Source organism: Zootoca vivipara, chromosome Z2 (assembly GCF_965207765.1).
Source record: "Zootoca vivipara chromosome Z2, rZooViv2.hap1.1, whole genome shotgun sequence".
NCBI classification, from domain to species: domain Eukaryota; kingdom Metazoa; phylum Chordata; class Lepidosauria; order Squamata; family Lacertidae; genus Zootoca; species Zootoca vivipara.
The window spans coordinates 11,529,171-11,541,357 of record NC_142585.1 but is presented as its reverse complement, the minus strand read 5'-3'; the positions used below and the strand labels follow the sequence as shown (position 1 = coordinate 11,541,357).

Here is a 12,187-nt window from a genome sequence, read left to right as displayed (position 1 = left end):
AACAGAAGTCACCAGACCCTTATATATAGTGAGATGGTGGGAGGGGTATTACTCAGAAGGGTGGTGGGAATAGGTGATTGACTGATAGGTCTGGTAAACTTGTTGATGACTGTTAACAACTGCAATTGGTCTTACAGGAAAAAGCAAAGGATGAGATGGCTAAAAATAGCTTTATCATGTGTAATGAGATAATAATCCAATGTCTTTATTCAGACCAGGTCCCTCCACAGTTTTAAGTTTGGTAATAAGTTGCAGTTCAGCAACTTCTCTTTCTCTATTTCCAAAATTCTTTTGTAATAAGACAGCTACTTTGAGATCTTGTACAGAATGTCCTGCATAGCTGCCGTTATCCCCTTTTTAAAGGGATTTTCCCTTATGCTGAATAGGCTTCCTCGCGAGAAAAGGGAAAACTTGGCAGCTATGAATGTCCTGGGAGATTGACGTGTTCTCCTATTGGTTTCTCTGTCTTGTGATTCCTGATTACAAGATTAGCAAAAGTGTTGAATGAGTTCATCCATATGGACCAAGTGGGATTTCTCCCCAATAGGGAATTGAAAAATAATGTAAGGAAAGTTAAAAACATAATAGAATATCTCAAGGTACACAATGAAAAACAGGCTGCCCTGAACTTTCTCAATGCAGAAAAAGCATGGCAACATCTCCTGGTTATTTATGAAAGAAGTGTTTGAAAAAATGGAACCAGGTGATGCCTTCTTAAGAGGTATCAACGCTATATACTTTGCCAACCATGTTATGACAAAAAAACCAACAACCCTTAATTAGGGTATGGGAGAAATAAAAATAATTATTAGAAAACAAAACACCAAAATGGTTATCCCCAACAGAAGCTGATACAAGGAAAAAAATTAATATGAGGGATAATTTGGGTGCCTATAATGAATTGTTAGACTTTTCAGAAGAACAAAAAAATGAAATAAATTGAAGTGATTAAAGAATATATGTTGCCTGGACTGACTATATTATAACTAAATCAATTCAAAATTTAAGGTAGACAAGAAATTGTGATTTGCAGAAAAACCATCACAATTTAAAGAAGAAATATTAAGATCTAGAATTAAAAATTAATCTAAAATGTACAGAATATTACTCAGTTGGGAAACGAAAGAAGAATTTGTGAAATCTTCTATGATTAAATGGGCACAAGCTGTGGGTTTGATTTGAACCTGTGGGTACAATTGTGGAAAATAAACTTAAAATTCACTGCTAGGACCGGTCTAAATATGACCTATGCTGGAAGTGCAAAGAACAAACCGGCACATTTTATCATTCATGGTGGTCTTGTAGAATAATACTGTAAAATAATTTTGGGAGATGGTGTATAACCACTTAAGAAAATGCTTATATTGAAGAATGTTTCCCGAACGCAGATGCCGACTACTCACAACTCTGCGGATGCTGCCTCAACCATGGCTGGCAACGAAGTCGCGGGAGCTCCCACATCCGACATGACTTAGCAGGGAAAAGTTTCAAGGTTTAGGAGCATCCCTCGAAAGCTGCACAAGGCGTTCGGGCCGTTTCGGGATTGGCCGGGAGGAGAGCCAATCAGAACGAAGGATCGGCTTGAGGGTCTTTACATCGGTTTGAAGGCGGAGAGTCCCCTAGTGGAGATAGAACGCAGTGACGCCACAAAGATATAGAGGTTTAAAAGAAGCGGGGAGGGGAATCCTTATAAGCATTGCCCCAAACCCCCGCTTCCGGTTCATATTCGAAGCCCGACGAATGCGGGGCAGAAAGACAATACGAAGAGGGGTGGGGAGCTTCGCTGCTGCCCCTTCCTTCTCCTAGAATGTTTTCTGCCCCACGCCTTTTGCATCGGCATAGGTGCCAACTCCTAGGGGATTAGGTCCCTTCATTCCCCCCGCCCCCCCAAATATTTGAGGGGCTACCCCACCCCCACCCCAAGTTAATGGGCCTCGCTATTCAAATGATGTGCAATGCGTTCGATCATGTGGGAGAGGCTTATCTAGCTAGCCCGCCCCCAATATATTTTATTCAAGCTAGTACCCTCTTGTTTCGTCGATTGGGAACCGGAAGTGTAGGTACAGGTTTCGTCCAGAGCTAAGGTAGCCCTATGGGCCTTTGTAGAAAAGGGGTAAAACCCTAACGCACTTCCTCGCGAGCAAGCGGAGCTGACATCGGAGGCTAGGAGGGGCCCGATCCCCTCCCTCCTCCTCCTCCGCTGCCATGCCCAAGGTGGTGTCCCGCTCCGTGGTTTGCTCCGACACCCGCGACCGGGAGGAGTACGACGACGGCGAGAAGCCCCTGCACGTCTATTACTGCCTGTGCGGGCAGATGGTGCTGGTCCTGGGTGAGCACAGAGAACCGGGTCGGGGCAGGGGCGGCCCCGATCCCGCAGCCAGCGCTTTCCTTCTCCCCTTCCTCCATTTCAATCCTACGCCTTTCACCTACCCGGGGCTCTGGGTTTAGCCGGCGCGGTTCTTTCCCGTCCTCGCGACGACCCTGCGAGGTAGCCTAGGCAAAGGCAGGCAGGCTTAAATTTCAGCGATGCTGCTGTGTCAACGGCCGTGGACTTCCTTCTTCTCCACCCCTAACCAAGAGGTTCCGGGAACTGGAGTTTGATCAAGGCGCTGCCATGGGCGCAGCAGCCACGCTTTTTGTTTGGGGGGTGGGGCAAGAACCTCTTGATTTGGGCGCTGCTGAGACATCTCGTGAGGCCTGTTCCCCTCTTAGTGCTATAATCATATATTTATTTGGTTCGTACACACCGCCCTTCATCCAAAGATCAAAGGGCAGTTCACGACATAAAAATGCAAAATATGGACCAAGGATTGGTTTTGTAAATATAGCCCACCACGAGGCAGACGATGTTTTCTACTTTCGTGCCCCAATAAATCATAGAGTCTTCGACCCCCTCCCCCCTGAGGGTCGTCTAGTCTAATCCCCTGCAATGCAGGAATCTTTCGCCCAACGTGGGGCTTGAACCCACAATCCTGATGTTAAGAGTGTCATGCTCCACCAACTGAGCTGTCCCAGAGGTTGGGTGGTCGTCTGTCATGGATGCTTTAGTTGAGATTTCCTAATTGCAGAGGATTGGACTACTAGATGACCCTTGGGCTCCCTTCCAAATCAGCGGTTCAGTGTGTTCAATCTGTGTCCCTGTGTATACAAATAGTCTGTTTATTTATAGTTATTCACATGTAAACTTCAGCAGCTGAACTAATAAGAAAGTGTACTCTTTCATACAAACACTTGTACCTTTGCAGAGATACATTGCACACATTCAGTGTGAACAGACCTACAGTATTTGGTTCTATGGGGGGGGGACCTTTCTATCTGTATTTTCTACACCATGAGCAATGTTTTACACTTCTCTTTTATTGTTCATTGAGTTCAGTGGGACTTGGGTCCCCTAGGAGCTATATATTTAAAGCAGTATTATGCCATTTTAAACAGTCCTATTTCCCCAAGGAATCCTGGAAACTACTTCCCCAAAGGTACTGAGTTGTTAGGAGACACCTATTCCCCACACAGTACTACAGTTCCCAGAATGGTTTAATAATGAATCCCTCCTTCCCAGGGAACTTGGGAATTGTAGCTCTAGGAGGGCCTCCTAACAACCCCACTGTTGGGTAAATATTTGCGTGTTTTTAAAAATAAAAATAATGAAATGGGGTGTGTGTGAATAATAAAGACCTACTTTATAACATGCTGTGAGGGTGAAAGTACATTTTAAATATATGGAAATTTGTATTTTCTTCCCAATTAGTTTACTAAAAACAGCCAGATGACCCCAGGGGCCTTTAGCAGGACAGAATTTTGTCCTTATGTGGTGAAAAACTGTCCCTAGTCTCTGTGTTTCTGCAGATTGTCAGCTGGAGAAGCTGCCCATGAGACCTCGAGACAGGGCCCGGGTGATTGATGCGGCCAAACACGCCCACAAATTCTGCAACACCGAAGAGGAGGAAAACGTTTATCTCCGCAGGTAGGATGATCCAGCCTCTCCCACAAAGTCGCTGTGCAGGCAAAACACTTAATCACCCTTGTGGTTCCTGGGCTGCCATTTTTCATTCTACTAGCCTGCATATCGACAGAACAGAATTGAAAATGGTTTACTCAGAAGTTGGGTGTCCTTGCTAAAGGTTTGTTTTCTTACTTGTACAAACCTTAGGGTTCCCCCTTGGCTGCTGATACCTCCTTACTTTGTGAGGTGGGGCCATTTTAATTACAGAAAGATTGACACTGGAGGAATCAGTTCGCTGTTAATATATAGCAGGAGGGAGGAATGTTTTTCACCCCAAGCCAGTGATCTTCTTGCTGTTGTTAGGATTTCATGTTCAGTTCTTCAGCGCAGAGTATGGTGTGGTTAGGGTCTTTTATTCATACACTATCTCTTTTCCTCCCCCAGGCCAGAAGGCATTGAACGGCAGTACAGAAAAAAGTGTGGAAAGTGAGTATGACGTTATAGGTATTTTGGAAATTTTAGCAGTGTCTTATTTACAATTTTATTTGCAAACTGCTTGGAAATTTCTTCGATCAAGCATTATATGAAACTCCTAAATAATTAATTAAAATATTATTTGTACACATATACATACAGGTGCACTCTCTCACTCTCACTCTCTCTCACACACAAAGAGAGAGAGAGAGAGAGAGATTCAGGCTTTTATAACTTTGTCACAACTTGAGCAATACCTGGCCAGCCAATGTGATTCTGTTTAATGTCCAATGAATTAGCAGATCATTCATTCTTTTTATTTCCTTTTTCTCCCCATCCGCCTACTTGTTAGGTGCGGACTTCTTCTCTTCTACCAGCACCAGCAGAAGAACGCCCCAGTAACATTCATTGTTGATGGTGCTGTGGTCAAATTTGGACAGGGCTTTGGAAAAACCAACATCTACACACAGAAGCAAGAGCCACCCAAGAAGGTAGGGGCGTCTATTCTGTAGAACAGGCACCCCCAAACTTCAGCCCTCCAGATGTTTTGGACTACAATTCCCATCACCCCTGACCACTGGTCCTGTTAGCTAGGGATCATGGGAGTTGTAGGCCAAAACATCTGGAGGGCAGCAGTCTGGGGATGCCTGCTGTAGAATCATGGCTGCTTCCATGCTGGGAGCTCAAAACTGAGTGTGGCTCTGAGTGCCTGGCTGTTGCTCAGCTTGAACAGTAGGAGACAGCTGTGGCCATCAAGCTTAGGGTTGGCAAACTTCTGGGGACAGAATACTAGTGGTGGGCAGGACCAGAGGCAACAAATGTGAACAGTAGGCTCATTTCTATGCACACTTGCAAATCCCTCTCTTTTCTCTATCCAGGCAATCAAGAAGCATGATCAGAGTTCAAATATACTTTCTAGCGAAGCAAAAATGCTCAAGGAGGGCTGGTGAGGGCTGCATGACCTGGGGAGAATTCCAAGGTCCAGACAGAAGCACCTGGAGGACCAGAGATGCTCTAGTTCCACCAAAAGGGAATTGTTTTCCTGTTACTGCTACACTTTAGAAGAGAAGAGGCTCTTCTAGTGCTGTGAATTAGAGGACAGTTGCTTCTACATATTCCAAGCCAGGGATGAGGAATATGTGGCCCTCCAAATGCTGTTGGACTACAAATGCCATAATCCCTGAGTGCTAGTCTTGTTGGCTAGGGCTGATAGGAGCTTGGAGTCCAGCAATATAGGGAAGGCTCCAGGTTCTAAGACCCAAGGTGATGCACACTTAATTAAAAATATACATGCCTTTGTTTTCAAGGTGATGATGACCAAACGGACGAAAGACATGGGCAAATTCAGTTCAGTCACAGTCTCCACCATTGATGAAGAGGAGGAGGAGATTGAAGCGGTGAGTTTTCTCTCTCCTTCCCTATGGTAGTAGGCAAAATCTAGGCTGCCTTTCTGTAGCCATCTTATTTGGCCAGCTAGTTCAGATCGGTGTGTGAGCTGGCCTTTGCAGTTGCTGGCCCTGTAAATTGACTTTTTCCCTTTCGGGAAGAGCTCCAGTATGGTTAACTGGTTAGAATGTAGGATTATTATTATTTGTGAAACACAAAAATGTGTTTTATGTTTGAATCAGATGTTTAGACATGGACTTCTTCATATGCCATTTGCAACTACAAGGACACAATGAGTAAATCTGGTTGCAAAGTCAACAGGGAAAGCGCCAAGGAGAACAGAAAATGCATGCACCACTAGAGCGGAACAGACTGTCCCCCAAAACACTCGCACTGCACTGATATTGCTGATGTTGCTCATCCCCATGCCAGGGCCAGGGCCAGCACCCAGGCAGTTACAGCTTTTGGACTCCTTCCTTACCATATCAAACACAGAGTCCACTAGTTTGGCTCCCTCTGTGCAGTGGCCCTCGGCATAGTTGTTTACAGCACCACTGTGGCCAAAGACAAAGCTGTCAAGTTTGAAGATCTGGCCCAAAGGTCCAGACCTGACTTGAGTCCATTGTGCCAGGTCCCAAGTCAACAAGGATTGCATGGGAGACGTACTTGTTATCAGATGCTTCATTGTAGTAAAGGTAAAAGGTAAAGGATCCCATGATGGTTAAGCCCAGTCAAACGTGACTATCTAGTTGTGGCACTCATTTGGCTTTCAGGCCAACGGAGCCAGCGTTTGTCCACAGACAGCTTTCCAGGTCGTGTGGCCAGCAGGAGTAAACCACTTCTGGTGCAACGGTACTCCATGATGGAAACCAGAGCGCACAGAAATGCCATTTACCTTCCTGCCGCAGTGGTACCTATTTATCTACTTGCACTTTGATGTGCTTTTGTACTGCTAGGCTGGCAGGAACTGGGACAGAGCAACGGGAGCTCACCCTGTTGCAGGGATTCAAACCGCCAACCTTCTGACTGGCAAGCCCAAGAGGCTCTGATCGGCAAGCCCAAGTGGTTTAGACCACAGCGCCCCTCATTGTAGTATTCACTGATCCTCTCTAGCTGCAGGTTTCTTTCTCTGTGGTAGCTGTCTGTGGGGTCAATGCCATGGTCGTTGCTGACGACCTCCCAGAAGTTCACGCCAATTGGTTGCTGCACTAGGTGGCCTTGGGTGTGCACTATCTCACACATGGTGATGGCTTTATTCAAGGCTGGCCTCCACTTACTGGCCATTTCTGCCTCTGGTACACCCACCAGCACTGGCAGGTAGCAACAGGAGCACCTCTGCAAAGATTTTGGCCAGGGAGAACTTTATTCGAAACCTCCCACTCCGCCACAAAGCTTAACATGTCAGCATGGATATGCTGCTGCCTCTTAGACTCAGCTGCCTCTGAGGCGTAGAGAAAGGAGGCACCATGAATACATACCGTGCATGTCATACACCCTTGCAAATAAGCCTGCAACAGTAACTGGCCTCCTGAAAGACTACTAGCCTATGTTTCCATGCTGGTTGCAGAGAAAGGGAAGCTGTTGCAAGTGCAACTACCAGCAAAGTGGGCTGAATTCCAGGTAGTAGCCCCACTCCTTTGCCTCAGAGGACAGCAGTGGGAGCTGTTGCCTGGCATTAGCAAAGTGACTTAAATAACTCAGATGGCCTCCAGAGAAAAAAGTCTTGATAAACACGTTACTCCAAGGAGAAAGGAATAGGGAGGTTTTGTCTTTCCTTCACTGATGCCTTGTACATAGCTGGGAGACATTCAACTAAACATGCAGAGGAAAAGCTCCCTCAGAACTACAGAGCCAATCAGGCCCCTTTCTACCTCCGTGAAGATCATGCCACTCTGTCTGGTTGCTAAGCAATGGCTTTACCCATCCTCCCCTTGGCTGGTTGACTTTAACAATAACAGAATTAACCCTTGTTGCAAACTGAACAAACCCTGCTTTGCGCTTCCAACACCTAGTAGGCGGAGACCAAAAGGAAACACCAGGGGAAGGCCAAAGATGCGGTCCAGTAATACCAAGTGCATCATGATATTTCTTCCCCTGATGCCAGTGTGCTTTTTGCTGTGATAACTTTATGCAAGCTGCTCTGAGAGCCTTTTAGATAGAAAGTGTGACATAAACACTATAAATTAATGCTAATCTCTTGCGAAAGAAACTGCCTTCTACTGAGTGGGCTGCCAGAAGAGTAACAAGGCGAACATTCCCTCCACCATGAAGCCCACTCATTCTCATGCACATAATTCTTGGTCACTATGGCAAGGAGGCGAGCTGTTTAATAAAAGGGTGGTGTCATACTATATACAGATGAAAGCCACTTTGCAGCTGGTGAGGAGGGGTAAGGAAGCATCTCTTGAAGAGCCACAAGCCCATGGAACTATTCTTACATAGATCAGTGAGCAAAAAGTAGAAATAGATATCATTGAATAATAGAGTTGGAAGGGACCCAGGGGTCATCCAGTCCAACCCCCTGCAGTGCAGGGATCTCAGGTAAAGCATCCACAACAAATGGTCATCCAATCTCTGCTTAAAAACCTCCCAAGGGAGACCGTTCCACTATCTTAGGCTGCTCTCTGCAGAGGGTGGTTTCTCATAGGCTGAGCAGTCAAGTTTCACCCTCCTTGCCTCAAATGGTACAGCCAAACGAAAGCTGTACCATGTTATACTGCTGAGTAAACATTCTTTAGTATGGGGTAGGGAGGGAGTTGGAAAGGACCCTGAGGGTATATGTATCGGCATTCAATGGAAATCAGGGCACCAGAAAAGGGTTGTGAAGTTAGCAGTTGAGGAGTTAAAATACCTTCCCAAAATAGATGGTGGGGTAGGGAGAAAAGTGTAATGCCACTTCCTTAACCTGCAATGTCTTTTTAATGACTTTTTCTGGTGCAGAGCACTACTCAGTGTTGGACTTTGTGTTAACCTAACTCTTGTGTGTTTTACCAGCGAGAAATTGCCGATTCGTATGCACAGAATGCCAAGGTGATTGAGAAGCAGCTGGAGCGGAAGGGCATGAGCAAGAGAAGGCTGCAAGAGCTGGTGAGTCGTCCCCCCCCCCGTCTCTCTCCTTCCTTCCCATTTCATGGCTGGGCTAGATGCAATAATTTTATTTATATGCTATACAGTAAAGCTCACTGGCTATTTTCAGACAATCACATTTTAGCTTAGGGCTTATCCACACTTACCTTTCTCCGCTTTTCTCATTAATGATCCACAATTTAAAGCTCCGCATGCAAGCACCCACCCACCCTGTTTTGGGGTGGGTTTTATTTTATTTTTTTGCTCCAGAACTTTCCACATGAAAAACTGCTCTTAAAGGTCAATTGGAGCAAACGTCAATCCTTGGAAAACCCAAATTGATGTTTGCTCCAATTCAGCTTTAAAGAGCAGGTTTTTCTGGGGGAAACGTGGGGCAAAAGGGGAAAAAAGATGCTCAGACACAGAGTGTTAAAGCATGGACATGTGCCTGGAAAGTGCAGGGCAAAAGGTAAGAGGCGATAATCCCTTAGTTAGCTAAGACAGGAACAAGCCTTCTGACTGCACAAATGAGAAACTGTTAGAATCCCTCCCAGTCCAGACTCAGGGGGTGGGGAAACTTTTCCAACTAGCAGACTGGATCCTGGGGTAACCACCTCCATGTCACAATGGCATCAGGTGACCCAGTTTTCTTTTGTAGTGTGGCTTGAGTTGAAGCCACTTCCTACAAAGGAAGTTCCCTGTTGATCTAAGCAGGGCTTGAAATCATCGCTAGTCAGCTAATAGCACTAGCTTCCAGCAGGGGTCAGCTGCAGCACACAATTCCACATTAGCAAGTTGACCTGTTCCAGTGCTGTTAAAGACATTTTCCTAGTCTTAAGTAGAAAAAAGGGAAACTACGGTTAATTGAATATTTCCTGGTATATTCTCTCCTTCTGCACAGGGAGGAGTGATGGGGCTGTGTGTGCTCCCAAAAGGCTTATTAAGTTGAGATATGATCATCCAAATAAGCACATTTTTGCTCTTTTAACAGCACATCTTACAAGTGCAGACAGGCATGATGAACTCTTCAGATATTTTTGTGCCACCAGTATGTTGCGAAGCATTTGTTCTAGAAAAGCACTGAACTGTTTTAACAAGAAAAGTCTGAAATAGTGCCTTCCTGGAACTAGCTGTCTGGGCTGGGTAATATTCAGACCATTACAGCAGGTTTTAGAGAAACCTGTTTCATCTCAAGGGCCAGTAAGGGGTGGGGGTGGAGTGGGGTGTGTGTGTGTCTGGAGGGAGCTATGAGACCCAGATAGAGAAGGATAAAATATCTAGAATTGCTAGTGGTATATCCAGCCATGGTGGTATGTCAGATCCTGAAGAAATGTGGTTAGTGGTCAATGAAGTGAATATTCAGGAACTGAATATATTATTGATCTAAGGATACTTTGTTAAGCTGCTGAGGAACTTGCTATTCCCTGGAATACAATTTGAAAAGTATCACAGCTGGATGTAACATTCCTATAGTCTTTTGTCTTTTGAAGCACCAACATAGTAATTAACACTGGATTTAGGGATGTTAATGTTCCAAGAATATTTAATAATTTTTTTAAAATTTTGTTTTAATCAGGCTGAGCTGGAAGCGAAGAAGGCCAAAATGAAAGGAACTCTTATTGATAACCAGTTCAAATAAGGAACATCGATATAGAGGACAACCAAGAAATGTCATTTAGGAAGTAGGGGCAGGGGAAAACACAATACATCTTCGTCCTTTTTTAACCTCCCCAGTGAAATCCAGACATCACTAATTTGCTTCGTTGCTTCTACCATGGAAGATGGAGCTGCTCCATTGTTTTTATGAATTTTGCATTTTATTCTGGGGTGTGCACACCATGTTTTTAATGTGTTCGGAAACCTTTTGAGTTGTACTTCCATTGAATTTTACTTCTTCCATTGCAGAGCTGAGCAGAGAGGCCTTAGCTTGCCTCTGTTGTGCAGTGTTTTTAAATTTTTATAATCTTCATATGTACGTAGAAATTTTACATATTGTAAGCAGTGTGTGTTGCCAAGGCGGAAACAATGTGTACAGAGAAATAAACCCCTAACAAGTTGTTTTTATGTGGTTTATCATTTCCCACCCTCCCATGTCTCTTGACATAAAGTTAAATTTCTTTATTACCTATGTATTCCACCGTTCCTTGGAGAGATCAGAGGGGATAATCTGGAGCTCTCGGGCAGTCTTCCAGATATTGATCACACTAAAAGCCATACTACAGGTGGCATCAAATGTGACTCGACATTTATCGTGCAGGCTTTAAAAATGCATGGAGAGGGAATTTAACCATTTTCCCTCCGTTACCACAATATTTGCTTTGGGGGGAAATCCGTCTGCCTCAAGAAACAATGGAGTAAGCCTCCTCTCTGAGGCACAAGCATGGGAAGTGTGTATAGGGGTCCTGGGCTGCTTAGATGACAAAGACTCCCCACATCGCTGTTGTGACCCAAAGGAAAGCTGATCAATACATTTGACACCAGTTTGGCTGCAGGAGTTGCTGGAAGGAGGAGTACAAGGCGCCACCCAACCTTTCTTGGGACTCCACTCTTGATTTGTGTAGGGTTTACTCCTTAGACCAGGGGTCAGCAAACTTTTTCAGCAGGGGGCCGGTCCACTATCCTTCAGACCTTGTGGGGGGCCAGACTATATTTTGAAAAAAAGATATGAACGAATTCCTATGCCCCACAAATAACCCAGAGATGCATTTTAAATAAAAGGACACATTCTACTCATGTAAAAACACGCTGATTCCCGAACCATCCACGGGCCGGATTTAGAAGGCGATTGGGCCGCATCTGCCCCCCCCGGGCCTTAGTTTGGGGACCCCTGCCTTAGATTTTTCTTTCCCCTAAAGATGTATTGCAATGCAGTGGGTACAGATTTTGCTTCAAGGTTTACTCCTGAAGCCTTTCTCACAAATGAGTATGGCTGCAAGGCGGCAGAGGTTTAGGATCAGAGTTTTCCTTCTAGATGGGCTACCTCCCTCCACAGGACATGCAGAAGCTTCCCTCTTGACTGTTGGACCCACTACTGGTCTCATCTCATACGCAAGGGAAACCCCTCACTGAAGATGTGAGACCCACTGGCTACCCTTTCCGGATTTACCCAGCCAGTTGAAGCAGTTTTCTGAGTGGTGGCTGCTGTCGCATACTGACAGCCATAGATGAGAGCTGAGTGCAGGGTGGGGACAAAAGGTGGACAAACTCCTAAATAAGTTGCATGATGTGACACTTGCCATAGGTACTATCCCTCCCCTAACATCCCATACACTCCAATGCCATAATAGGGCTAATGTGGTCTTATACTACCCTTCCTCC

General features: G+C 45.2%; 1 protein-coding gene across 1 annotated transcript; it reads left to right on the top strand.

Annotated features, from left to right (window-relative positions):
* The first annotated feature begins 2,102 nt into the window (after window positions 1–2,102).
* On the top strand, window positions 2,103–10,927 carry STEEP1 (STING1 ER exit protein 1). Its single transcript, XM_035113944.3, has 7 exons — window positions 2,103–2,329; window positions 3,847–3,964; window positions 4,388–4,429; window positions 4,770–4,908; window positions 5,725–5,814; window positions 8,798–8,890; window positions 10,446–10,927. The coding sequence occupies exons 1-7, from the start codon at window positions 2,206–2,208 to the stop codon at window positions 10,506–10,508; spliced, it is 669 nt and encodes a 222-aa protein (XP_034969835.1). The 5' UTR covers window positions 2,103–2,205; the 3' UTR covers window positions 10,509–10,927.
* Window positions 10,928–12,187: the final 1,260 nt, after the last annotated feature.

Coding starts and splice junctions, on each gene's coding strand:
- STEEP1 (XM_035113944.3), top strand. CDS start 2,206: ATGCCCAAGGTGGTGTCCCGCTCCGTGGTTTGCTCCGACACCCGCGAC. Junction 2,330..3,846: donor GCAGATGGTGCTGGTCCTGG/GTGAGCACAGAG, acceptor GTGTTTCTGCAG/ATTGTCAGCTGGAGAAGCTG. Junction 4,430..4,769: donor TACAGAAAAAAGTGTGGAAA/GTGAGTATGACG, acceptor CCTACTTGTTAG/GTGCGGACTTCTTCTCTTCT.